This window comes from Bison bison, unplaced genomic scaffold, assembly GCF_000754665.1.
Source record: "Bison bison bison isolate TAMUID 2011002044 unplaced genomic scaffold, Bison_UMD1.0 scf7180017864340, whole genome shotgun sequence".
NCBI lineage: Eukaryota > Metazoa > Chordata > Mammalia > Artiodactyla > Bovidae > Bison > Bison bison.
In genome coordinates this window covers 5186123-5213912 of record NW_011494912.1, presented here as the reverse complement: position 1 = coordinate 5213912, position 27790 = coordinate 5186123, and the positions used below count along the sequence as shown (strand labels likewise).

Here is a 27790-nt window from a genome sequence, read left to right as displayed (position 1 = left end):
ATGATATCAAGGAAAGGAAGGTAAACCTGATATAAAACAGTAGTTACGGTAGCATCAAAATATATAAAGAACCTAGAAATAAGCCAAACAAGAAACACGTAAGAAGCCATCGAGTGACAAGGGGCTTCCCAGGCGGCTCAGTGGCGAAGAATCCGCCTGCCAACGCAGAAGCTGCAGGAGGCTCAGCTGTGATCCCTGGGTCAGGAAGGTCCCCTGGAGAAGGGAATGTCTACCCACTCCAGTATTCTTGCCTGGGAAACCCCATGGACAGACAGCCTGGTGGGCTACAGTCCAGGGGGTCGCAGACGAGTCAGGTATGACCTAGCGACTGAAGAGCAACAACAACTACTCAGTGACGGAGGGCCCCGCTGAACGGAAAGACCTCTGCTTCTCACAGAGATTCGACAGCAGGATGCTGGGCCTCCACCCACGATACAGAAATAACGCGATCCTAATAAAAACTGCAACAGCTCTTTTTTTTCATCAACAACATGATCCTAAAAATCTTGTAGCAAAGTAAGTATGAACCCATTGCTGCAACATCATTTGGCAGCAGAAAGGAAAGAAGTGCTGGCACTTGCTACAGCACAGGCGAACCCTGAAGACACTAAGCTCAGTGGAAGAGGCCACCAAGGGCCAGGTACTGCTTCCACTCACGTGGAAGGCCCAGCACAGGCAGCTCCACAGAGACAGCAGATGAACGTCGCTTAGGGCTCAGGGTGGGGAAACTGGAGTGACTCCTAATAGTAAAGTGTTTCTTTTGGGTAAGATGAAAATGTTCTGAAATTGACTGTGGTGATGGTTTGTGCAACTGAGAATACACTAAAAAACCACTGGTGTGTAAGCTTTAAATTGGAGAACTGTATGGGATATGAATTAAATCCCAATAAAACTGTTATCCCAAATAAGTGAATATACATGAAGTAAAAGCTAGGAAAGTGAAAAATAAGAGTGATGGGGAGAGGGAGGGAGTGCTTAGTGCTACAGATATTAAAACAAGTTATAACAGTATGATATTGTTTATATACAAACAGCTGGATCAAAGTATCAGAATAGGAAAATGTAGAAATAGACTCAAATACCAATGAAAATTACATTTATGACCAAACTAGTGGGGAAAAGATGGACTTCATTACATGGAATTTAGACAGCTGAGTAAAAACGTGTTGGACCCAAACCTTACATCTTACACCAGGATAAATTCCCAACAGACTGAATTTTAAATATGGAAAACAGAAATCATAAAGATACAAGAGAAAACATGGAAGAATTGTTTTATCTCTTTAGAGTGGGGAAGCCTTTCACATGATGACTCAAAGTCCAGTAGTCATAGAAAAGTAAAACGGACTATGGAATTTTTAAAACAAACACACAGTAAGCTGAGTGACACACAAACTATCAACTGGGAAAAATATTTTTAAGTCATATCACAGACAAGGGGTTAACTTCCCTAATAATTTTAAGGAATTTCTTGAGAAAGATCAATCCCAACAGAAAAGTGGGCAAAAGAGCTGAACAAAGAATCTATTAAAAAAGAAAAAATAAAAGCCATCCCATAACATGAGAATTTGCTTTAATTCATAGAGAAAATGCAAATTAGAACTGCAGAGATAAATCTTTTTTTTAACCTAGAAAATGGGCAAAACCCCAAACTCTGGTAGTGGACTCTGTTGGCAAAGCTGTGGGGGAACAGACTTTCTCACACCTGCTAGTGACTGTGAACCCTGTGGGGTGGGGTGCAATTTGGCAGCTTCTATCACAAACACGTGTACCTTCTGAATCAACAATTCCGCATCCGGGACCGTATTTGCAAATATGCAAACTGATCTACATGGTCACAGTGGCTCTCTCTGTAAGAGCTATACGAAAGTCAGTCTGTCGTGTCCGACTCTTGGTGACCCTCTGGACTATACCGTCCATGGAATTCTCCAGGCCCGAATACTGGAGAGGGTAGCCTTTCCCTTCTGCAGGGGATCTTCCCAACCCAGGGATTGAACCAAGTCTCCCGCATTGCGGGTGGATTCTTCACCAGCTGAGCCACAGGGGAAGCACAAGGGAAGTCATGAAGGAAGAGCTAAAGATGAGCAATATTCCAAACACCCATCAACAAGGCAGCGTCGAAGCAAATTATAGTACTTGTGGCCACGAGTGGAATCATTATGCAATTACAATAAAGGATGAGGGAGGTATCTCTGAATTGCTGTGAGGTAATCTCCAAGACATTAAGTGAGAGAAAAAAAAAGGTCTATAGCAGTGTATGTAATACGCCACTTTTTGTGTTTAAAAAGTAAAAATAAAAGTTTGTTTTCATTACACGCACAGAAAGAAGTTCTCAGAACGGTGATGGGTGACAGGGACAGGAGAGAAGTTTTCCACCTCAATAGTTTGTGTTTTGGATTTAACCACATAAATGAAGTACCATGTCATAAAATTTGATACTTAAATAAACAAAAACAAAGAGCGAGAACTGTAGCTGCGCTAGGACCACAGCCATGTGAGGTGGACATCTGCTTGTGGACACAGCCTGGTCTGGGAGGAAGGAGCCAGGCGGCATCTGAGACAGAGGGAGGGTCTGTTCCTAGAGTTTGGTTTGTTCAAGAAGTAAACATTCAACAGAGTAAACTGTCCCGGCAACGGCAGAGCAGCCTCAAGGCTCTGGTTAGACTGGAATGTACACGCGTGGGAGCGGAGTCCGTTCCCACCCGCCCTCTCTCTTCCCGTCAAGCGAAGCTGGCCTTCTGCTGGCCATCTCCACCTGCCCACCAGGGCCGAGCACAGAGAGAGAACTCACCGTCTTCTTCATCTTCTCCACGAAGCTTCTGTCTTTGACAGAGGAGGTCCTGAAAAATAAAAGTGTCTGATGGGCACGGGAGACACCATGGTGCCCACGCCATTAGCCACCTCCAGTCCAGTGCCAGGCTGGAAGAGGGAGGACCCAGGCTCCCAGACCTGGTAGACCCAAATCTAACACCTCACGGGACCAGGGCTGACCCACTGGGTACAGGAGAGCATGAGAATGAAAGGTCAAGTTCACTCCCTGGGCCCCTACCAGCCCATGGTCCCCATGGCTTTGTCTCACCTCCAATTTCCACCTCTCAAGGCAACCAGGAGTTTCCCACATAAGATTCTGACCACGCTACTGCTGCACTCTAAAACCTTCCATGGCTCCCATGATCCACAGGCCAGAGGTACACAAGTCCCTTCAGGATCTGCCCTGGCCTTGCCTGCCAGCCCCCTCCCGAGGCCACCCCTCCGTGATGGTCCCTAGGATCCTGTCAACTCTACCGCCTTGTGTCTGGACATCAGGATGGCTGAAGACATACCCTGGGAGAGACCCACACCAGAGAAGCCATTCTAAAGAAAGAAATAGGGCCCTTCGATTCAGAATCCATCCTCCTCCACTGTCTAAATGATCGGCCACAATGACCAGCTGGGCATCTCCTAGTTCCTCCCTGCCCTCGGACCCACTGCCGCCTTGGCCTAGAGCGCCTTCCTTTAACCCTTTTCCCACAGACTCCTGCTTATCCCGAAAACACGAGGCCTAAGCTCCTCTCCAGAGCCCCTTCCCTGCCACTGACATGAGGCTGTCCGTTACCACCTTCAATGCGTCTTCACGCCTCCGTCCAAACCCTTCAGTGTGTTCTTGCTCAACCTGAGGGCTGGGTGTCACAACTGGGGGGAGCTGCCTGTGTATCTCTTTGCAATCAGCATGAGCACGATTGCACTTGGCACATGAAGCCTTATCAGCTTCTGGGATGGTCGGTCCTGAGTCCTCACCCAGCAGGAGGTTGGCTGAGGTGGCCTCAGAGGCCTTTGGAGGCTCCCCGACCCACCTGAGGGTCTGACATCAGTGGAAAAGCTCTCCTCTCTCAAAGGACAGAGGCTTCCATACAAGCTTCAGCCAAGTGGACTTGAGTCCTCACTGAAGACAGGGACTAGGGCACACCCACCACCCACTGAGCACCCGGCTGCCCGTCCTCCACCTCCAGGTGATGTGGGCCAGCCAAGGGGGGGCAGGCATGAGACTACACAAGGTGGCCCCTACCTTCCCAGGGCCTGTCACCAGGCTCGGAAAATCAAAGAGGAAGAGGAGGGGCCACACCTCAGGAGCAGACAGGTTCAGGGTCAAAGCCTGCTTCTTCTACTAAATAGGCCCCCGACTGGATAAGTCAGGCCTCTCGAGGCCTCGGACTCCTTGATTGAAAACCCTGCATCTCCACCTTTGCAGCCGCCCCAGTGGGGTGCTCCGCACTGGGAACTCGTCTAACTTTTAGGGATAAAGAGGGAAGGGGAAAGTATTTGGGTGGCTCTGTGATTTCAGCAGGGTGAGGTGTGAGAAGACCAAATTGATGGGGCATCCGCAGGCCACAGGCTCCAGAAGGAGCAGGCACTGTGCCCAGAGAGACAGGAAAAGCCTCGAGGAAGAGCTGGGCTCTGGTCTCAGGGAGGAAACGGCTCCTGCAAGGGAAAGCCGCGGCAGCTGAGGGGCTCCTGGATGAGGCCCAGGCAGCCGGCGGGGATGAGCTCTGGGGAGGAGGGCCAGGGAGGGGGGGCTCCCTATGCAGCTGCATGGAGAGGGTGTTCCAGGCTGGCAGGAAGGGGAAAGGGGGCCCTCTACGCAGGTCTGGTTGGGGGTGTCAGAGGGCAGGCACAAGGTGCTAAGGCCCCCCACCCCCAGGAACAGAGTGCTCCTGAGAAAGGCGTGCACTTCTGAAGGCCAGCACTGTCCTTAGCTTCAGCCCCTGGGGAAAGATCACACCCACAGAGCCACGAGCGGGACAGGAAACCCGAGGAGGAGGGGGAGACTCCGTCCGTGCCTCCAGTCACTGCCCGACACGGGGCAGGCTCCTCACACTCCCACTGCTGATACCCGGCTGCCAGGCCCTGAGCAGGGCCACCCCTGGGTGCCCTTGCCTGGCTTCCCCGCTCCTGACCGCTGTGCACTGGGATTCGCACTCGGAACCCAATCTTTCCCAGGGTGAGGGATGGGTAGGGTGACTGCGGCCCTCCTGGTTTCTAGTCTAAACCCCTTTCTTCAGGAAGCAGAGACATGCAGCCTGCAAACCAGGACCACGGGGGCCAGGGTGGCCGTGCCCCGGCGAGCCCCCGGGGGCTGCTCTTTAGGCCGTGCCCTCCTTGTGCCTCCAGACGTCCCTGCCCAGGAGCAAGTTCCCTCCACACCCCAGTGGGGGTGCCTGCGGGCATCCACACCATCTCCCTGGATGCTGTCTGGAACTGACCTCGGGATGGGCTCGTCCTGATGAGCTGAGTAGGTGCACCCCATGGCTTCTCATGCCCAGCTGCTCTGGACCGCGGGGGCCAGGCAGAATGCTGCGCCCCTGGATGCATGCAGGGGGCCAGCAGCTAGCAGGTCGGGCTCCGTCCATTCTCTACCGGCGCTGGAGGCAGGCAGCCCGGCCCATGGACGCCGCACATCCTCCTGGACGCTCTGTTCTCTCGGGAGCCCCGCAGAGCCCCTGTCTGCCTCTGACCCCGGTGCCTGGGAGAGCAGCCGCATCTGGCGGGCCCAGTGGGGAGGAACCGGGACTCCCGGCTGGAGCCTCCCATGAGCCCCTGCGTCTGGCACACACCCCTCCTCCTCCTGTATGGACCGAGGGAAGGAGGCAACCTCCCCAGCCCCGGCTGGAGTCTCCTTGGTAACTGTTTATAGCAGAGCCCTTTCTCCCCACAGCCTCCCCCTTTTCCACTTTAAGGAAAAAAAAAAAAATGAAGTCGTGCAGGCTGAACAAAGCTCCTCTGGCCCCTGGGAAGCGGTGGGGCAGGTTGCTATGGCAGGGCTGCCTCCCTGTAAAGGAGCCTGCTGCCGGCCTCCCCGGAACCCCGTTAAATGAGATCTGGCTCCCATCGCCCTCCCTACAAAAGAACTGCGGGGGACAGAGCCTACTACACTGGCTTCAGTCTCCTGGGGTAGAGGGTCCGTGAAACTAACACATCTTGGCCCCTCACTGCAGTGCGGGGAACGCCCAGCAAGGTGGGCTGAGATGGTTCCATGTGGGGAGCCCCCCTTTGAAGGCACCCAAGTAAACAGCCATCAGGAGAGGCCGCGGCTGGCCCAGGCGCAGAGCTGAGACCACACGGCTCCAGAGTACAAACGGTTCCAATTAGGTTCCCCACCCCCAAACTGGGAGCAGAAGTGCCTCTGGTTTCTGAGGTCAACTACAGCGGGGGTGGTGGGGGGGACTGTATCGGCCCGAAGGAGGGTGGACAAGAACACTGAGTCACTTGGACCGAGACAAACCACAAGGGCTGGCGTGATTCATTCTCTTTCCAGTCCCAGGCCATGCTCAGAAGGCTTTGTAAAATTTAATTTTCAGCAAAGCGGAACTGACTTCTTCTGAGACTTTCCCTTGCTCCCGGCAACACGTGGGACAGCTGCTTTTGAGTGGCTCCCTTCAGAGCCTTGTGGGTGGCGACAAGTTCTCCAGGCCCCAGGGCGGCAGGCGGGGAAAAGGGCCGAGAGCTGGGTGACATCGATGGTGGTAGAGCGGGTGGTGGAAGGGGGCAGACCCACCAGAGCCTCGTGGCGGAAACCTCGTGGCTAGTGGTTGGGAAAAGCTGCCTGGGGTGAAAACAAAGTGGCTCCCTGGAGCTTGAGAAACAGCAGCTTTCTCCACCACCCGGGACCAGAGTGGGAACCGCCGTGGGCAGAAAGCGGCGAGGCAGGTGGGAGCATGCAGCAGTGTGGGAGGCCAGGGGTCAGAGACAAGAAAGGGGGGGACCCCTGCGTACAGAGTGCTCCTGTTCACTTCCTTTTCTACTTCAGGTAATTGCCCCGCCCACCCCCACCGGGAAGGTGGAAAGGATTCTGCCCCATTTGACTTTGGAGGGGAGTGAAGCTTGGGGCTGAAGCAGTAACTTCAGCTCCAGGAAAGCCCAGAGGCACCCTCCCACTTCCCAGCAGGGCAGGCTGAGGGTCTGCTCCCCACCCGCCCCCAGCAGAGCAAGGCTGCATCTCCCTGGTCACCCCGTTGGTCAGGACACAGGACACAGGACACGGCGGTCCCCATGAACACTTCACTGCCCTTCCCAGGGATTCCTCCCTGTCACTGAGGGTACTCTGAGCCTCAGGGGGAGTGATGTTCCCCTGGTGGACACCATGGGCCCTGGTCAGCAGGACACCTCCTGATGACCGTCCTCCAATCTGTGTGGGGCCCAGACGCAAACCGTAGCTCTCGGGGCTGCCCTGGCACCAGCCCTCCCCTCGGCTCCCCACGAGGGTCAGACAAAAACCCCAAGGCCCTGCGGGTCCCTCCCCAGCCTCAGCTCTCCTATCTCGGCTCCCTTCACGACCCCCGACTCCCTTGGTGACTTACACCCAGGCCCTGCCAGGATACACCTTCCCCAGAGCAGGCCCTGTTCTCCTGGTCCCGGCGTCAGTACACGCGGCCCTCTCCCAGCTTCCTACTCAGCCTCCAGACTCAGCCTGGGGGTTGCCTCCCTCCTGACACCCGCCAGTGGCACCTCGGCTGTCTGAGCCTTGTCCACTGTACCACCGTCGTGCGTCCCACCTGCACATGAGGCCCTGAGGATGCCCCGTGTCCCTACACCCTGGCCCCTGGCCCCCAGAGATGAAGCCACTGGCACCGAGAGCCCAGAGGATGCCAAGTGAGGTCAGAAGGGCCACTGACACTCAGCCCTGCATCGCTTCCCAGACAGGCCACGTCTGAGCTTTGGGGCACTGGCTAGAATGGCAAAACCTCCCCAGTCCCATCAAGGGACAGGAGCGGTCCCTCGTGGTCAGGTGGCAGCAGAAAACCCTCAGCTCCGAGTACAGGGGCAGCGTGAATGTCCTGAGCCTACGTCCTCGCCATGTCCACCACAGATGCAGGCGGTTTCGGGCACGATCCACCCTCCACGGCCTTTCCTCATGCTTTGCTCTTTGTAAAATCCGTTTGCGTTTCCACTGTCAGAGCCAAGGACCCCTGTCTAGGAAAGGTGGCCCTGAGCTGGGTGTGCAAAGAGCCAGCACCAGGACAGCACTCGGGAGACAGAGAATGGTCAGAGATGGTGCTGGTGGCCTCGACTCCTGGTCTTCCTGGCCTTTCTGCTGAGAGCGAGCCGTCAAACAAAGGTCATGGAGGAAAATGAGCTTCTTTGTGGCTTTTCAGAAGCAACCCCCAGTGGGATGCAGTCAGTAAAATCCAGACCGTGGGAAACTCGGGGAAACAAATGATCTGGTTTCTTCAACAAAAAATGCTGTGAGGGAGTCACAGGGGTGGAATGAAGCCTTCGGACCAAAAGAGATCTGTCACTGTGTGATGGGGAAGCAGCCAGGCACGAGAGGCCACAGCCCCAGTGAGCATGACTTGCCAGAAAAGGCGAAAGTGCGGGACAGAAGTAAGACCAGCAGTTGCCAGGGGTGGGGGCTGGGGAGTGCCAACTGTGAAGGGGCCTGTGGGGGGTGCCTTCTGGGGTGCGGAATGTCCTTGGTTATCTTGACCGTAACGCTGGTTACGCAACTGCACACACCTGTCAGGACTCATCAAACTGTGCACTTCAAAAAGGGGAATGTGCATGGCAGAAACCAGCGTGATATTGCAAAGCAATTATCCTCCAATTCAAAATAATTTTTTAAAAAAGGAGAATTTGGGGGGTTTCCCGGGTGGTCCAGTGGCTAAGACTCTGTGCTCCCAATGAGGGGGCCTGGGTTCGATCCCTGGTCAGGGAACTAGATCCCACATGCTGTAACTAAGACTCAATGCAACCAAATAAAATAAATGAAATATATTTAAAAAAATAAAAAAAAAAAGGAGACTTTTACTGCATGTAGACCTGACCCCTCCAAAAGAGAGGTTGAGAAGATTGAGTAATCAATTGTGATGTATGGCTTTAGATCCTGAATCTTTAAAAAAAAAGGTTTGGTCACTCAAGGAACTATGAACAATGCCGGCCGAGTATCCACTGATACTGACACATATTGTGGACTTGAAGGGGTGGGAGGGAGGCGGTGTGTTAGGTTTAGAAAGGGGAAGTCCTCGAATGTGAGACAACTGGAATATTCTGCTAGTGCAGGTTTCCGTATAGTTTCACAGGAGATATTTCCAGTTTCCTATGAAGGCATGTGATTTCTTTATTCATCATTCATATGAGTTACAGGACTAATGGTGAAATCATACGCCAGCTTTAAGGTAATCTGGCAAGAGTGGGGAATGGCCCGGAGTGGCGAGCTGAAATGGTGGCGGGGGCCTGGGTGCCCCCATGCTTCGGTGTTTGCTTGCAACGTTCTGTAAGAAGCAGCTTTGTTTCTCCTGAAAGCACTCTTAGGCCCCACAAGAGGAGCAGGCTGCAGGGGTGAGGGCTTCCCAAGGCTGTGAGCAGAGCCGAGGGGGAGCACGGCCGGGGCTGGCTGGGGGCGCAGGCTGCCGTGTGGACCCCCTCGACACGGGCGGCCCTGCTCAGCCCCAGCCCCTGCTGGCCGCGGTCACGGTGGGCTCACAGCGTGGCCGGGTCCTCTGGGATGCTTTTTTTTTTTTTCCCCTTTTTCAAAAAAGGTTATATAGAAGTGAGAAGTGAGTTTTAAGTGAAACTGCTAGGGCTTTCAATGTTGTAAATTAAAAAAAAAAAAAAAGTAACGTAAGCCACACCCAGCCTGTGAGCCAGTTTGCTCGAGAGGCAGACACACGTGCAGATTTTAGCATTTACTAAGTCAACGGCCTTTCTCTGAGTATCTTCACTCCGACAGGCCGGGGGCTGGGCTGGGGACCCAGACAAAGGACAGGATGGGAACAGGACACTATCTCTGCACCATGGAAGGAGGAAAAAAACAAATTCCCACCCAATAGGAAGGGGGCTGTATTATACGTGCAAGCAAAGTGCATGTGGGCACAGAGGGGCCCTGAGCTCCAGACCCCACTCTGGGGTCCCCCACACTGGGAGTTGCCCTGGCCCCACGCGCTCTGCCCAGAGGTACAAGCTGAGCGAAGGGGGAGGAGTGAGAGGGAGTGGAGATGAAAGAGGGATTATTACTATGAGGATGCGCTGCTTGTAACTGCTCTCTATTACAAGTCTTTAATTGCTATCGTAAACTGTTCGAAACACCTCCCCAGGGGGATAAAACCATGTTTCCGGATTAGAAGGCTCAAGGCTCAATACTGGAAGATGCCAATTAATTGAGAGATTCCATCCAATGCCAGCAGGTTTTTTTTTTTTTCATTTGTTAGTACTCTTGCCTGGAAAATCCCATGGACGGAGGAACCTGGTGTGCTGCAGTCCACGGGGTTGCCAAGAGTCGGACACGACTGAGCGACTTCACTTTCACTTTTCACTTTCATGCATTGGAGAAGGAAATGGCAACCCACTCCAGTGGTCTTGCCTGGAGAATCCCAGGGACGGGGGAGCCTGGTGGGCTGCCGTCTATGGGGTCACACAGAGTCGGACATGACTGAAGTGATTTAGCAGCAGCAGCAGACATTGACAAACTGACTCTGAAAGTTACATGGAGGCAAGTCCCTGCAAGTCCAGTGGTTGGGACTCTGTGCTTTCATTGCTGGGGTCTGGGTCTGATCCCCGATTAGGGAACTAAGATCCCACAAGCTGAGCTTTGGCCAAGTTAAAAAAAAAAAAGTTACTTGGAAATGCCAAGGGCCCCCAAAAGCCAACAGAATCTTAAAAGAACAAAGCTGGAAGACTTGGACTACCAGATACCAAGTCAACAGTTACTATAAAATCACAGAAAACAGAACAGTGTGGTACTGGGGAGAGGACAGAAAACAGATCAATGGAACAAGGAGTCTAGAAGTCAACCCCCATCTCTCTGGCCCCCCGATTCACATCCACAGTGATGACACTTTAGTGCAGTGAGAAAAGAATGACCTTTTCTATTGTAACAAATGGTGCTGAACTGAATACATGGATATCCGTAAAGGAAAAAATCAATCTCAAAGGGCCCTGACAATTGGCTGATACCCAATCAATTTTAGCTGGATGGCAGATCTAAGATAAAAACTACAAGAGTGAAGCTTTCAGAAGAAAATACAAAAGATAAGCTCCATGACCATAAGATAAGGCTTCTTAAACTGGACACCAGAGCATTAGCCATAAATGTGAAGGCCAACCAAAAGTTCACGATTGGACCCGTTTAAGAACTTCTGATCACAAAAAGACAGATACTGTTAAGAGAGTTAAAGGCAAGTTACAAAAAGATACTGACAATATGTAGACATCTAATGAAGGACTCGGATCTAGAACACATGAAGAACTGTGACAAATGAAGAAGGTTAATTACCTGGCAAGAAAAAAATGGCCAAAGTCTTGAATGACCTTCACAAAAGATACCTCAGTGGCCAGTAAACATGAAAAATCACTGAAATGTGATTAAAACAGGTACCACCACACGCCCATTAGAATGGCTAAAATTTTATTTTATTTTATTTTTTTTTTCATTAAAAAATTGTTTTTTGCCCATATATGCAGCTTGTGGGGTCTTAGTTCACTGTAGTGGTGGTGGTGGTTTAGTGGCTCAGTCGTGTCCGACTCTTTGCGACCCCGTGGACTGTAGCCCACCAGGCTCCTCTGTCCACGGGATTCCCAGGCAAGGATACTGCAGTGGGTTGCCATTTCCTTCTCCAGGGGACCTTCCTGACCCAGGGATCAAACTTGGGTCTCCTGCATTGCAGGCAGATGCTTCACAATCCAAGCCAGAAACCCCTTAGTTCGCTGACCAGGGATCAAACCCAGGCACTGATAGTGAAAGCAACAGGTCCTAAAAACTGGACCGCCCAGGAACTCCCTAGAAAGGCTAAAATTTTTTAACTGATAAAAGTAAGTGTTGGTGAGGATGGGCAGCAACTGAACCCCTGCATGCTGGGGGCAGGGCTGGGAGCTGGTACTTGCAGGCTGGGAAACTGGCCGTATCTAACAGAGGCACACGTGAGCCCTCCCTCTGACCCCACCTCCGCGTCCACCACACACCCAGCAGAGCTACGTCCACACGGGAACCATGTCCACTTGCACAGGTGCTCCCTGCAGAGCCGCTGGTAACAATGCCTGAGGCTTGAAGCAATCTAAAGGACCTTGGTGACGGGAGTGAATAAGTCATGGTTTATCCCACAACTGAACGCCATGTAATGATAACGAAAGAACTATCACTATACATGATGTGGAGAAACCTCAGGAAAAATGGCCAAACGCTACACATCCCGAGACACAGACGACACTTGTCACGAGAAGTCAGGAGAGTGGGCGACCTGGGGGTGGTGAGACCGGTGGGGGGAGTTTCTTACATGATTATGCCCCTTTTGTGAAAAATGATCAGACCATGTGCTTAAGATCTGTGTACTTTTATGTCTGCATGTTATGCATTTCAATAAACAGCTTGTGAAAAATACCATGGAGGCCTTCGAGAACTGACCTTTCTTTGAAGCCCTCCCTGGGCACCTGAGGTTCTGAAGCCCAATCCAGCCTTGTGATGAGGGCCCCCCCGAGGCCAGCACGCCTGGGAGATTCACCTGCCGACATGGGGGCTCCTTGGGGATCGCGTGCACCCCGAAGTCCGGGGTCAGGGGGCTGCGGACGTGCATCCTGTGCTTGCTGTCAGACACAGCAGCTCCCACTGGCTTGGTTTTTAAAAAATATCTATGCTCAAAGGTCTGGACTTACTATCCCAGGTGGTGAAGGCCTGAAAAGGCCTTAAAAGACCAACTGGAAGCCACTGGGAATCAGTGAGGACTCTGGATCCAGCTGTGGGCTGCAGACAGTCCCCACACCGCTGGCTCTCCACGGGCCTGGCGGTGAGGGAGGCCGAGCTGTGGCTGGAGCCGCCTGCGCTCACCGGAAGCACGAGAGAGCAGGGGCAGCATGGAGGGATTTGCACGGGGCCAGCTGCGTGGCCCAGGCACATCAGCAAAGCGGCCTCTCTGAGTCTCAGCTCTCTCACCTTTACACTGGGATATTACCCACATCTTAAGAGACAGAAGGCAGCCTGGCAAAGCGGGGAAAACGGGGCTGTGCAGTCTGTAGATCCGGGTTCAAAAGAAAAACCAGCTCTGCTTGTAAGTTAGGTGACCTCAGGCACACTCAGTCACTAACACCTCAGCTTCCTTCTCTGCCAAACAGGGTAATGATGGTGTTCTGGAAGGTTCCTGTAAGACTGGAGACGGTATTAATGATGAGGGCTCTTCAAGCACCAGGAGCTGGGTAAAGAGCTCTATGACGGAGCATGTCGGTTAATTTTTACAGCCCTATGAGGTCAGTTCTACTGTTATCTCTGATTTATAATTAAAGACACAAACTTCAAAAGATTAAGTGAGGGCAAATGTCACAAGACTAATACAGGGTGGGGTGGGGTCAGGACTCAAACCTTCGTAACCAACATCAGGGCCCAGACCCTAACCACTGCTCGACGACAGCTTCTCTTACAGTGTACAACGCAGGACCCTAGCCACAAGATATTCAGCGTGATACCATGAGGGACGAGAAGGGGACTGAAACATGGAGGGTGAAAATTTTAGGATTATAAAGAGGGAAATAGAGTTTCAGCACTCTGGCAAAGAGAAACCATTTGAGTCTGTGAATCTGTAAAGTCTAGGACTTCTGTTTCAAGTCCATCTAGTGAGCCCAGGGACCCTGGTAACACAAGAATGGTGGCTCCAGGCTCTCTCATGGCACAGCCTCCCTCAGGGGTAGGGGTTGGGACATGCCTGCATCTTACAGATGAGCAGACGCAGGGCCCCTTTAAACTGGGACCTGGGCACTGGTCCTCTTGAGTGCCATACCTTTTCACCAAGAACACTTTGCCACACCACGAATGTACCTGTCCAGTTCCAGGGGTACAGGCTGGCCTCCGCTCGCCTGCCAGCCTCCCCTCTCCTGCCAGCCTCCCCGCCCCGCTCTGGCCTTCTGCTGGCAAAGCCCTTGAAGTCTTGGAATGTGGCCCCTTTCCTGCAGCACACCTTTCTGACCTCTCCAAGAGGGGATGCCTCAGTAGAGACCCCAGAGCCTGTGTCTCCCACCTGCTCACCTCTCCCTCCATCATGAGCGATGAGGCCACCCACTCTGTTGAGCTGAAAGTGTTTCAGAAACAATTTTTTAAAGTACCTTTCCAAGTCATGACTTGTTAGCTTCTTTAACATAAAGGCCATTCTTGCATACCTGCGGCGTCCAGCGTAGTGCTCGGTACGAAACACTTTGGGACACAAACACCTAAGCAGCTGCCGAGTGGCAGGACTAGAGCTAGTTGATGTTACAGACGTCACCCACAAGAGCCCTGTGAGGGCGGGGTCACTGCATTTAGGGTTAGTGACCTCCGGGGAGGGGAGCGGGCCTGGAGGCTGCATTAATGCCCAACAGTCAATGATTAAATCAATATGCACACACAATGAAACCTCTACAAAAACCCAAAAGGATGGGGTTTGGACAGTCCTGGAGCTGCTGACGACACAGAGGGATTGGGCAGGTGGCAGCCCAGAGAGGCAGGGGAGCCCCGGGCCCCTTCCCCACACCTTGCCCTATGCCTCTCTTCCATCTGGCTATTTCTTTTATTCTTACTAAATCACACTAAGCAGGTGATCTAGTAAGAAAAGTGTTTTCCTGAGTTCTGTGTACCCCTCTAGCGAATTAATCAAACCCAAGCAGAGGGTTATGGAAACCTCTGACCCAGGTAGTTGCTGGCACCCGGACTTGTTGATCATTGTCTGAGGGGGGCAGGGGGCGGGCCTCTGGGGCTGAACCCGTAACCTGGGGGAGCTGATGCTAACTTCAGGAGACAGTGTCACACCCAGCTGGGGTCCAGAGAGATGGAGAACTGCTTGCTCAAAGGAGCGTTCAGTCTGAGCACTGACAGTAGAGGAGGAAAAAATAGCTTTTCTCTTACTTTGTCACCAACCCTTGACCGCAACCAATCTCTAAGCTCCAGGCTCCTCTCTTCATTTAAAAAGAGAAAGGAAATATCCTCCAATTAAAATAAATAAATTTTTAAAATAAAATAAAAAGAGAAATGAGCAGCTGTTAGGTGAATAGGATATGTTAAGGCAGCGTCAAACTGCAACTCTCTCCTTGTCGACAATGAAAAGGATTCGAGGGAATCCCAAAAGGACCCGTTACCTTGCGCCCTGGCCCTGAGGAGGGTGCCTCGGTGAGCCCGTGCGTTTACAAAAGGCACGGTCAGGGCCTGGAGTGAGGCATTAACTGGGAGCCTTGTGCTGAGGCCCCTGCATGCCAGAGCATCATTCTGCCTGTCGGCGTACGGCGACTTCTGCTCTGACTGGTTCCTGCGACGCCTGAATACGAGACAGGCATCAAAGGGCCTTGACCGACGTGAGGGGCAGCACAAACAGAAGCACTTATGAAGCTAGACCAGAAGCAGAGCCCACCAATCAGGCAAAACCCAAGACGCTACGAGGGGCCCTGCCCCTCTCAGCTGGCTTGCTCCTGCCTGAGCACTGCCGGGAGGACAGCAGAGACGTGCTCCGGGGGGGACACTGAGTGTTGTCACTTACGTGGTCTGAATCTTGGTGAACTCGGGGACTTCTTCTTTTTTCTTCCTGAAGAGGAACCAGTATGTCATGACACCCACGATGAGAGAAAACAGGATCATGTCCGTCGTGCTGAAAAGGGACACTTCTTCAGCCACCATCTCAGACGCGGTGGTGCCGGCATCCATGTTGGAGTCTGCCATGTTCATCAGGAATCTGTCCAGACAAAGAACGACAGAAGTCAGCAGGGGCCGCCTGGGGCCTGCTGGGGAGCCCCCTGAAGGCTTCGGTCTGGGCTGCACACCCCAAGGGTGCAGCAACAGGCAGAGCCCCGGGACCAGAACCGAGCGAGCATGCGGCCGGCGTGGTGCCTGCTCAGCCCCGGGTGCACCTGGGCACAGGCTGGAACCAGGACCGGGCCTCCAGTGCCCTGAGGAGGAGCCACGGGTTCCCCACACCAGCCTGCTTCAGCCCCACAAGGACACAGCGGGGCGCAGCTTCCCTTTCCCTGGCAGGCCCGGGATGCCCCGAACCAGCACGCTCCACAGGTCTTCAGGGACTGGCCCTTGGACAGCTCCATGGAAATAACCTCTGAGCCCTTGGGATGTGCCGCCTAATAAGAATGTCTCTGCATACCCGAGACCTTGGGTCACCCAGACGGTTTATGCTAACGCTGCAGCGTAGGGGAACACCTGGGGCTCTGAGTCACATCGTACTGCTGGGACCTCTGGGGCTCTGGAGACTCAAGAGGTGAGCTCAGACATGGGGGTGCCCCGGGCCTTCAAGACTGATTCTCAGTAGGGAACCCTGGACGCCACAGCTAGAGGGGGCCTCGCCGGCTGGCAGCACCTAAGACACGTGGCCGCACGTGGCTGCTGGTGGAGAACATGGTGTGACTCCCCCGGAGGACAGCCCGCCCGCGGGCAGAGCACACCTGGAAGCTTCTGCCGGCTCCTGCTGGACTGTCCTTTCGCGTCTCCCTCTGCTGCTTTCAGGCTGTCTCCCTCAGCCGTAATCAACTATGACTGGGAGTAAAGCAGCTTTGCCAACTTCTGTGAGTCCTGCTGCATCACTGAACCAGACGGTGGTCTTGGGGGAACCCACCCCCCCCACACACACACCAATTGGCTTAGTTCCCAGATGGTGTTCTTGGGAACCCCCACCACACCAACCTATTTAGTCCCCTTAAAAGGCGCTCGACTGGTCCTCCCACCACTGAAACCTGGCAGGTATGTACAGATGAGCCCACAGAGGCCCAGACGCTCCCGCGGTGCACTTCTGCCTCCTGTCACCAAGGCCGGGCTGGCTCTTCAATCTCATTGTGCCCTTTTGCAATCACTGCTCCTACCCAGTGGCTGGCTCTCAGCGCAACCACGGCTCCAGGCTCGGTCAGAAATGCCTGAGTCACAGCTCGGCGAGGAGGGCAGCGCGAGATTACTTCACACGTGACTTCCATTAGCTGTCACTGACTTCGGGGAACCAGAGCGGGGGCCCCGGGTCAGCTGAGGGCCGGGAGCGGGCCCTTCAGGGCAGCCCTCAGCCTGCTTCTGAGCTTGGTCACTAATCTGAGGGGCTGGTGTCAGAGGCTGAGTTCCCGAGATCACCTCAGCTCACCCTTTCCGATATCTGATGTGAAAAGATAATCTTAACTCGAGTACCCAGAGAGTACTGTTTAAAGAATTGTCTTATAAACACACTGAATGTTTACTCAGGGTTAGTCACGTCTCTCTACCCACCCCAGCAGTGGTGTCTGGCGCGCCCACGAGACTTCTGCTGTGGAGGGGACCTGTCCTCATGGTCTCGGAGCCTGCCTGGGGGTCCCTCCAGGGCTGACATGCTGACCCAGGAGAGCCCCCCATGACGACTGCCAGCTCCCTGTCCCACCACCTTGCTGACTCAGGCTGCCCGGCCCCCTTACTTACCAAGGGGGGACTGACACCCACAAAACTAAACAACTGCTCCTTGCCACACGCCAAGTCAACCACAGCACTAAGACTGGGGTCTCCACAGCTCTGAGATGTAAGATGTCAGACAGACCAGAGCTGCAGAGGGCGGTGCAAAGGACCCCGGAGAGCATCTATTTCCACCAGAGGCCGGGAGGCTCCAAGGGCGAGGTTTACTCGCCACTCACCCAAGCCGGGGAACAGAGTGGACACGTCTCTTTGTTCTGTCCCCAGTTCCCGAGGGACAAACAGTTCCCCCAAGACACCTGGGTATCTGGCTCGTGGTGAGAAGGAAGGGTTGGCAGGCTGGCAAGGAGGAAGTCAGGAAAAACCTTCACCTCATGCTTCCCAACTAGGATCAGAGCCACGTGCCTGGGGGCTGAAGCCAAGAACAAACTGTTAAACCACCAACGTCCCACGGAGGTGTACATGAACGCACCTGCCCTCCTCTCCAGCCTGTGTCCCTGTCCCCAGGGCCTTGACCCGGGCCTGGGATGCTCTCCTTCTACCTGCTCCCCACTCGGTCCTCAGACCCTGGCTCAACTGTCACTTCCCGGGTGGGGGTGTGTGTCACACTTTCCCGGCACAGTGCTTGGCACATCACCTAGGGCTGGAGAAAAGTTCTCATGGAATGAAAAAAGTCAATGAATTCACTGAAACACACAGGATGTATCAACTGCATGAACCACTGACATGAAGCCTACAGACCGAAAAGAACTTAGGGGCTGGGAGCATGCCCATGCAGTGATCCTCCAGGACACAGGTCTCCCGACTTTCTCGGCTTGTGAAGCCCCTGGAATCTGAGTAAATGGTATCCCTAGGCCAAGAGACATACCAAAGAGTTCCATTTAGGAGTGGTTGGATCCCAACAACTTCCAAAAACCCAGCTCTGCAAAGACACACAGAGTGTCAAAGGGAATGCAGAAGATCTCACACTGATACTGAGAAACACCCCAAGCTGCGCTCAGGGGCACAGATGTGGAGTCTCTCTGAGCACCTCTGCGTGCCACCAATGATGCCCCGAGGCACCTCAGCAAGGTCAGGGAATCAAGGCCCTGCTGCATAAAATCACTCTACTCTGAGTGTGAAATATTCAGATGGAAGAAATTTGACCATCCTGCCTGGTGGATGGTCTCCATTTCAAGTGTGGGGGGCTGACCGTGAGATAGTCTGAGGTCCCCACAGGCCCTTGAGGGAGACTCTGGGAGCCCTGTGCAATCTACCTTTCAATCATTCATTCTTTTGCACTTAGTGGGAAGCAGGAAAACCAAACAGTACAGAGCTCACGGGGCCAAAAGCAACATCTGTCAGCAACAGAAGAAAATAAAAAGGCTGTGGGAAAATAGAGGAAGTTCTTAACCAGACCAGGCTCTTGCCACAGGCCTGTCGCCAGCTGGGCAAATCCCTTACTGGCAGGAAGGAGGCTTCCATGTTCTTACATGTAAAAATTAGACACAGAAAAAATGGGGTTCATCAAAGACCAGCCAAGTAAGTCTCCCCCACCCCAAACAGAGCAGGTCTGATTCAATCTTTTATTATATATTAGGTCTGTACCTAAGTTTTTTCACTTTTATCATAAAGACAGTGTACATATGGAAACGGGCATAAACAGTCAGACAGGTGCTATTCCTCCTTTTGAACTGCACCAATTAGCCAGTTCCCACTGATGTTGAAGGTCAGAGGCAGCAATGCCAGGGCTTCCCAGGTGGTGCTAGTGGTAAAGAACCCACCTGCCAATGCAGGAGACGTAAGAGATGTGGGTTTGATCCCTGGGTTGGAAAGATCCCCTGGAGTAGGAAATGGCAACCCACTCCAGTATTCTTGCCTGGAGAATCCCATGGACAGAGGAGCCTGAAGGGCTACAGTCTGTGGGGTAGCACAGAGTCGGAGGCAACTGAGCAGCAGTCCCCGGGGCAGCCCGACACCCTGCAGAGCGGGGTGAACAAATCGCTGGCCACCCGGGGCCAAGGACGTGGCGGGAGCGAAGTCAGCTTTGAAGGGACACATGTGGCAAAAAGAGAAGGGCTATTTCTCCATCCAACTGTTGACAACACCTGATGTCTCAGATTGTCCTCTGGAAAGGATCTGCAGCTTTGCCGTCACTGTACATTAACTTCTGGTCAGTAAGTGATCGACTGAGCTGGCGCTGACATCACAGTGAGTTGGCATGAATGCAGCAACAGGAAGGAAGGAAGGAAGGAAGCCAGCGAGCGGTGCATGCCGCCCCTTTAGTGCGCATGTCACCCAGGCACCGTCGCCTCCAAAGAGCCCAGGACCACCCCCCCAACCCCCGCTGCAGTGGGAGTAGGGTCTGCTCCGGGTCACAAACCTCTGCCAAGGTTCTTCAAGATGAGAGAGAGAATCCTTAGGGAAACCAAGCCTCCTCTTGCCTAACGGCTAACCCTCCAGAGCCTGAGCGATAACTCAGGGGAAAGGGCCTCTCCAAGGCAGCCTGCTGAGAGCACTGCTCAAAAGAGCAGCTGGAACACACTCCCCTCTGGGTACAGTGTCCGCCTCGCTGACCTTTTAAACCCACACAAGGCCAGCGAGGCTTTCTTTGGGTTCATCCTGTTTGCCATTCACTCAGCTTCTTCCATCGGCAGGTTGGGAACTTATCATCTATTTTGTCTCCAAGTTCTTTCTCAGCCCCACCCTCTTTCTCTTTCCCTCCCGGGGCCACGCTGGCCTATGTGTATGGCTGTCCCCAAGTCCCCGCGGCCATGCTCAGTTTTATCACCTCGCTTCTCTCCTGGCTCAGATTGGGTCATTTCCATTCTCCTGAGTTAACCAGTGGTCTCCTCTGCCAATTCTGCCGTGGTGCCATCCGTGGAATTTTGGTCTTTTCTTTTTGCTACGGTTATCTTTCAGTTCTAAAGAACTTTCGGCTCTTCTTTATCTTTTGTATGACCGCTTTTTCTCATTCAAGTTGAGATTTTTCCTAGTTCTTAGGATGGTGAGTGATTTTTTAAAAATTGGATCCTAAGCATTTGGGGTATTATAACACTCTAAATCTTATTTAGGAGAAGGCAATGGCACCCCACTCCAGAACTCTTGCCTGGAAAATCCCATGGATGGAGGAGCCTGGTAGGCTGCAGTCTATGGGGTCGCTAAGAGTCAGACATGACTGAGCGAATTCACTTCCACTTTTCGCTTTCATGCATTGGAGAAGGAAATGGCAACCCACTCCAGTGTTCTTGCCTGGAGAATCCCAGGGACGTGTTTAAGTCCTCTCTTTTGTCAGGCCTTCTCTGTCCCAATGCTGGTAGGCATATTCCAGTGGTTTCAAACCACGGAGGGGCCACACATAGGGGAAAACGGAGCTCTGAGGAAGAAGAAGGGAAGATGGTCCAAACAGTCAAAGATGGGTCACCCAGGGACCAACCTCTGAGCTGGGGCATGAAAAATGACCAGGGTCCACCAGTTGGGTAAAGGAGGGAAAAGTTCCAGCTGGAGGAAGCATGTGCCTCCTGATAAACGAGCAGTAGTTACTCACTTGTAACCACTGATACAAATGATAAAAGAGCAGCAGTTACACAATCTAGTGTGACTCAAGAGCGTTAGGACAAGATGCATATGCGTGAGTATAAGGATGATGAGTAAGAGGCTGGCCTTTAAAAGGAGATTTAAGACCAGTGCGTGGAGGAGTGTTCTGCGCGCCTAAGGCCTTTGAGCTCTGGGTGGCAGTGATGACAGGGTGAGGGTGTGGCACAGTCAGAACAGGTGGCGGGGTGGTAACCCCAAACAGTGGCTGCACCCACAGGATCAGTGCAGACGTGGAGCCATGACCAAGGCATCCTTGACTAGAACTCATGCAGGCCCACGTTCCTCGCAGATGCCCAAATGCCCCGGCTGATGACTTTTCCCCCGATTAACAGGGCTTATGGGTGGGATGTGGAGACACATGACGGGCACTGTGTCTGATGCAAGGATGTGAAAGAGGAAGGCAGCCAGGGAAGCTGGATCTGTGAAAGCATGACTTGGTAAGAAGCAGGCAGAAGAGCGAGCTAGCATTACTCAGCGTAAACGGAGCTGACAAAACCCCATGGCCACTGACCACCGGAACTGCAGCCGGTCGTGGACGGCCACATGCGCTTGTTTCTTCTTTCGGCCTCTCTGGGGCCTCAGCCACCTGGCCTGAACCAAAAGCATTGTGAACCCACAGATCCCCTAAGCCCTTGGCAATAAACTCTGGGGCATTCTGAAGCTGTAACTTAGTTGACACTACTAAAAGTTAGCAAGGGCAATTTATGGGTACAAGAGACTTCACACGAGTGCTGTGAGATAATAGAAAATATATATATACATACATACAGGGGGCTCTGCCCCCTGCTCCTGGCACAGAGTTTCTATCCTAAAACTCTTGGAATTTCCTAAAGTGATAAGAGCACCAGGAGCATCTTCTGTTTGAATGCAACTGTGAGTGGGCTCCTGCACAGGGGCTGGTTACCAGGACGACCAAGTGATGAATGTGTTGTTGTTATTTAGTTGCTCCGTCGTGTCCGGCCGTTTGCGACCCCACGGACTGTAGCCCACCAGGCTCCTCTGTCCACGGGATTCTCCAGGCAAGGATACTGGAGTGGGTTGCCACTTCCTTCTCCAGGGGATAAGCTTGGAATTTTCAGTCCCTACCTGCAACGCCTTCTCCAGAGAGGGGAGAGGGGCTGGAAACGGACTGAATAACTGATCATCCCCACAGGAGGAGGCCTCCCTCAAATCCCAGAAGCACGGGGCTCGGGGAGCTTCCAGGTTGGTGAGCAGAGTCACGTGCTGGGAGGGTGACCCTAAGTCTACAGGGACAGAAACTCTTGGGTTCAGGATCCTCCCAGACCTCACCCTATGTGTCTCTTCATCTGCCTGTTCACCTGTATCCTTCATCAGATCCTTTAATATACTGGTAAATGTGTTCTCCTGAGTTCTGTCAGTGGCTCCAGCAAATTAATCAAACCTGAGAAGGGGGCTGTGGGAGCCAAAATGCAGAGTCCATCAGTCAGAGGCACAGATGCCAACCTGGACTTGGGACCACCATCTGCAGTGGGGGTAAGGGGGGAGCAGTCTTGAGGGACTGAGCCCTTACCCTATGGGATCTGACTCTCTCTCCAGGGAGACAGAATCAACATGGAGTTAAACTGCAGGGCACCCAGTTGCTGTGCTTGGTGGGGAAGCTCCCCCACATCTGGCATGAGAGGTGAAGGAGAGACCCAGGAGGAAGGGCTGGGCCTCTCTAAGCCAAGTTCATATGGCTCACCCCTCAACTACAAACCGGCACTTGTCATCTACCCCCACAAGGATTAAATCATGGGCTACTGCAGCTGCTGACCTTCAACACCCCATGAAAGGAGCTCAGAGTGGAGAGCAGAAATGAGGCATCTGTGCTCAGGGGAAAACTGGCAGGACAGGTCTTCAGACAGATATTTTCAGGAGCTGATTTTTCTGAGCCCAATTCTTGCATCTCCTCATACCCAGAAAAGCACTAAAATCCTTCATGGTAATGACTGCTCCTCATGGCTAGCAGAAAGCTTCACGAGATGAGCAGAAACCTTCTGGAAAAATCTGTGCCTGATTGCATGTATTCCCCCTTTACCAAAATCACATGCATACTGTCCCCCCCCCACCCCGTCTCTCTGGAGCAGTTTCTCGGAGCTGAGGTGCTGTCTCCCAGGCTGCAGTCCTCATTTTGCCCCCAATAAAACCTATCTCACAGCTCTCATGCCCATTTTTAAGCCGCCACCCTCCTGACCACCCCGTCGCCTTCACTGACTGTGAATACAAAGACGGAAAAGAGAGGCACAGAGCTCCAGACTTGCCCTGCTTTACTCAAGGTCTGGGCAGATGAGGTCGGCTTCTGCCTCTAGTGCCTGATTGGGAATAAGGGGTGTTGGTGTGATGAGAAACGCCAAAGGGCAATCAGAACCCCCCCATCCCCAGCAGGGCACGCCACCATTCACTGGAAATGTCCACATAGCAAGGCTGCAAAACAGATCCTATGCCTCCCTTTCCAAGAAAAGGGAATGGGATGGGCCAGAGCCTACGGGGCCTTCCCAGAGTGGACCTGCACTAAGGGCCTACTGACAGGGAGCATCAGAGACAAACCAGAACACAGTCAGAAAAGGGCCCCCAAGATGGCGTGGTCCCCAAAACATGACACATGAGAAGCTGGAAAGGAACCGGAGAAGTTTACCCTAAGAGACTGAGAGGCAGCTGATCCCTGCTTTGGGTGGTCAGGAAACAGAGGTGGCGGCGGCCCTGGACTGCAGAAGTGGTAACAGAGGGACGGAGGTTCCCACACTCTCCAGGAAGAACTTTCTGACAAAGATGCAAAGAAAGAAAATGAACCGTGGTGAGGCGTGCCCCACTCCCATCAGTGGACGTGGGTCAACACAAGGCTAGGTAATCTGCACTTAATGACAGACTGTCTGCCACGCCAGGGGCCTGGGACACAGACCCGCCAAGTTCATGATTATAAAACCGAACCAGCTGACTGGTGACGATACCAGGAGGAAAACCCTCGTCTCTGACCTGAGTCAACACTTCAATATGGATTCCTGACCTTCTTTCCCTTCTTTCAAAGGCTTTGAAACACACACACATGCTTCTAGTTCTCATTAAAGAAGAGCTGTGGAAAGCGAAAGCAGACAATGACGCAGTGATACATCCGCCGCACGGCCTAAGGACTCGGGCAACGGGAAGAGACCGGGAGGTGCAGGGCAGACTCTGAAAAAGGCAGGAAAGGGGAGCAAGTACTAACCCTCTTGATGAATCAAGATCACCAGTCCCAGCATCAGTCCGTGCTTCCCACGGAGCTGGGCTTTCTGCTGCGGAGAGAGGCATCCTGGGGGGTTGACGAGTCTTTCAGCCCCCTGAAGTCACACAGCTGATGAGGGGTGCAGCTTGAATTAAAACATGTATCTAGGGACTTCCCTGGTGGTCCAGTGGTTAAGACTCTGTGCTCCCAATTCTGGAAGGCATGGATTCAATCCCTGCTCAGAGTACTGTATCCCACATGCTGCAACTAAGACTCAGCATAGCCAAAATAAATAAATATTTTCATAAGTAAATAAAATGTGTGTCCGTTACTAAGGTCCATTCTGATTCCCTCCCTGAATAATAATAAGAAAAAAATATTTTTCAACAAAAAGTTTTCTCTTAAAAAAAAAAATCCTTAAATTCTCAACTATACTAGGATTTTTAGAACTCATGATATATACATTGTTCTCAAATAGATCAACCTCAGGCCGAATGACCAGGAGAAAAAGAAGATATAAATCACCAATATAGGGAATGAAAAAGAGGACATCAGCAGATTCTTTAGATATTAAAAGGGTAACATGGGAAATTATGAACAACTTTATGTCAACATTTGATAACTTAGATGAAATGGACAAATTCCTTAGACATGAACTGTCAGAGCTCACTCCAGAAAAACAGATCAGCTGAAGAGTTCTCTAAAAGAATTCAAATTACTAGTTAAAATCATCACCAAAAGTGACCTCCAGAAGCAGACAGCTTCACTGATTAATTATATCAAACATTTAAGGAAGAAATTAGACCAATTCTGTACAAATTCTTACAGAAAATAGAAGGCTTCCCAACTCTTTTATGCCTGTACTACGCTGATACCAAAACCAGACAGAGATAGTACAAAAAAGACCACAGACAAACATGCCTCATGAACACAGATGCAAAAATCTAAAATATTAGCCAATCAAATAACACAAAATGTAAAAAGGATACTACATCATGATCAAATGGAGTTTTCTCCAGGAATCAAGGTTAGTTCAATATCCAAACATCAATGTGATTCAGTCTATCAATAGGCTTCTTTAAAAAACCTCGTGTGGTCACCAGTGGATGAGAAATAGCATCTGACAAAATGCAACATCCATTCATGATGAAAAAATTCGGTACACTGGGAGTGATAGGGAGCTTCTTCAACCTGATACAGAGACAAGGACATGTTATTACAATAATATTAATAGCAGTACCCATTTCATTGGGTTATTCTGAGGATTAAACAAGCGCGGAAGAATTGATGCTTCTGAACTGTGGTGTGGGAGAAGACTCTTGAGAGTCTCCTGGACAGCAAGAAGATCAAACCAGTCAATCCTAAAGGAGATCAGTCCTGAATAGTCACTGGAAAGACTGATGCTAAATCGGAAGCTCCAAAACTTTGGCCACCTGACGTGAAGAACTGACTCATTGGAAAAGACCCTGATGCTGGGAAAGATTGAAGGCAGGAAGAGAAGGGGATGACAGAGGATGAGATGGTTGGATGGCATCACTGACTCGATGAACATGAGTTTGAGCAAACTGGTATGCTGCAGTCCATGAGGCCGCAAAGATTTGGCCCCGACTGAGCGACTAAACTGAACTGAAACAAGCTGAAATTGTCAAGGATTTAGAACAGTGCCTAGCACAGGGTTATGTGCTGTCATAAATGTAGCTGTGACTACTATGAAAAGTCTTAATGATAAAGAAGTAAACAACAAAAGCACCCATGACCATGATAAAGAATGAACTGCTGCTACCCACAATAACACAGTTGAATCTCACGGATGTAATGCTGAACGAGGGAAGCCAAACTCAGGAGAGGACTTATTAAAGGATTCCATTTATGGCTGAACTTCAAGAAGAGGCAAGAGCAGTCAATGGTGACAAAAGTCAGAACAGCGGTTACCTTTAGGTCAAGGGTCATCAGTGGAGAAGGAGGCACAAGGGAACCTTCTGGCTTACTGGGCAATGTCCAGTATCTCATCTGGAGCAGTAGTTCCTGGGAAGTTTATGTAAAAATTCATCAAGCTGAGTATTAAAAGATTGAAGTTACACTGGAAAAAAAAGTACCCACAGAACAGCACATGTATTCTAGGATGTAAAGTACTTATGTCTCCACATGCGTATGTGCGGAGAAGGCGATGGCGCCCACTCCAGTCCTCTTGCCTGGAGAATACCATGGATGGAGGAGCCTGTTAGGCTGCAATCCACGGGGTCGCTAAGAGTCAGACACGACTGAGCGACTTCACTTTCACTTTCTTGCATTGGAGAAGGAAATGGCAACCCACTCTAGTGTTCTTGCCTGGAGAATCCCAGGGACGGGGGAGCCTGGTGGGCTGCCGTCTATGGGGTCGCACAGAGTTGGACACGACTGAAGTGACTTAGCATAGCATAGCATGCATATGTGAACGGAGCACCAAAATATTATCTCGGGGCGGGGGGGATTTTTTTCCCCACTTTATTTTTAATGTATGACGACGGTCAACAGGTACAAACAGTCCCGAGATGTGTCCACTCTCAACAGCGGCAAGAAGGGCCTGGAGACGGAGCACAAGGCCCTGACCAGCGAGGTGGCGCTGCTGCAGTCCCGGCTGAAGACCGAGGGCTCCAACCTGTGCGACAAAGTGAGCGAAATGCAGAGACTGGACGCGCAGGTCAAGGAGCTGGTCCTGAAGGTGGCGGTGGAGGCCGAGCGGCTGGTGGCCGGCAAGCTCAAGAAAGACACATACATCGAGAACGAGAAACTCATCTCGGGAAAGCGGCAGGAGCTGGTTGGCAAGATCGACCACATCCTGGATGCCCTGTAGCCCTGCAGACGCAGGCTTGGGCGTGAACGGCAAGGCCAGCACAGACCGGCTTCTGGAGTTTGCAGAATGCTTTCAAGGAAGACAGAAGTCAGGCCCTGCCTCAGGCAACGCAAGAAGCTTCATTTTTGTCCCTAAAATATCCCTTTAAAACAACAGCAAAACTTAAACGTCATGAACAACAAAATATCTTTGTGTTCTGAACAAAGAAGTTTTTGAGTTTTGTTTATTCTGAATCCTAGGATATTTTTGGCACCTGTAAGCCCCTTGTTTATGGCCTTCTAATTCCTGATGTGTGGGTATTTTACAAGCGTGTGTGTTTTTTAAAAAGTGCGTGTGACCAAGTGACAATAAAGTTGGGACTGTGAACTTGGGTTTCGTTGTGCTGAAAACCTCTCATAACTTATTTCTTAACTTTGGAGATAGTACTTTCATCAAGTGCTTTTTATCCACTAAACAATGGATTTGCAAAAAAAAAAAAGGGATTTGCTCCTGGGAGCAAGTTTGTGTGGCCAGTATAGGTTAATTTTACATCTGGGAACCCTGATGCCACAAAGGTAAAGTGGCCTGGGTGAGGCCCCGAGCCGTGTGGAGGGGTGTGGAGCACCCGGGGCACGAGTTCTTCCCGGCGCTAAGGCGACAGTGGAGCAGAGTCCGCGTGGAGAGCAGTGACGTGACGGCCAGACTCAGTCACAAACCGGCAAGCCCTCCGAGGGTACACACGGGAGGGCCCGGGCGGGATGGCCGTGCCAAGGCCCGGGGCCTCTTCAGGCTGCGGGCTGCACCCTGAAGTCAGGCGAAGGGCAAGCAGAGAGGGGGACACGCTCAGCTTTGAATCCAGCGT

The 27790-nt window shown here is 52.0% G+C and overlaps 1 protein-coding gene across 1 annotated transcript in view; it reads right to left on the bottom strand.

Annotated features, from left to right (window-relative positions):
• The window catches only part of POR (P450 (cytochrome) oxidoreductase), a 25433-nt gene extending 9757 nt beyond the window's left edge, over nucleotides 1-15676 (bottom strand). The window contains 2 exon segments of the mRNA XM_010854318.1: nucleotides 2792-2840; nucleotides 15456-15676. Coding sequence (XP_010852620.1) covers nucleotides 2792-2840; nucleotides 15456-15640 — 234 coding nt within the window. The 5' untranslated portion in view covers nucleotides 15641-15676.
• Between the last annotated feature and the right edge of the window lie 12114 nt (nucleotides 15677-27790).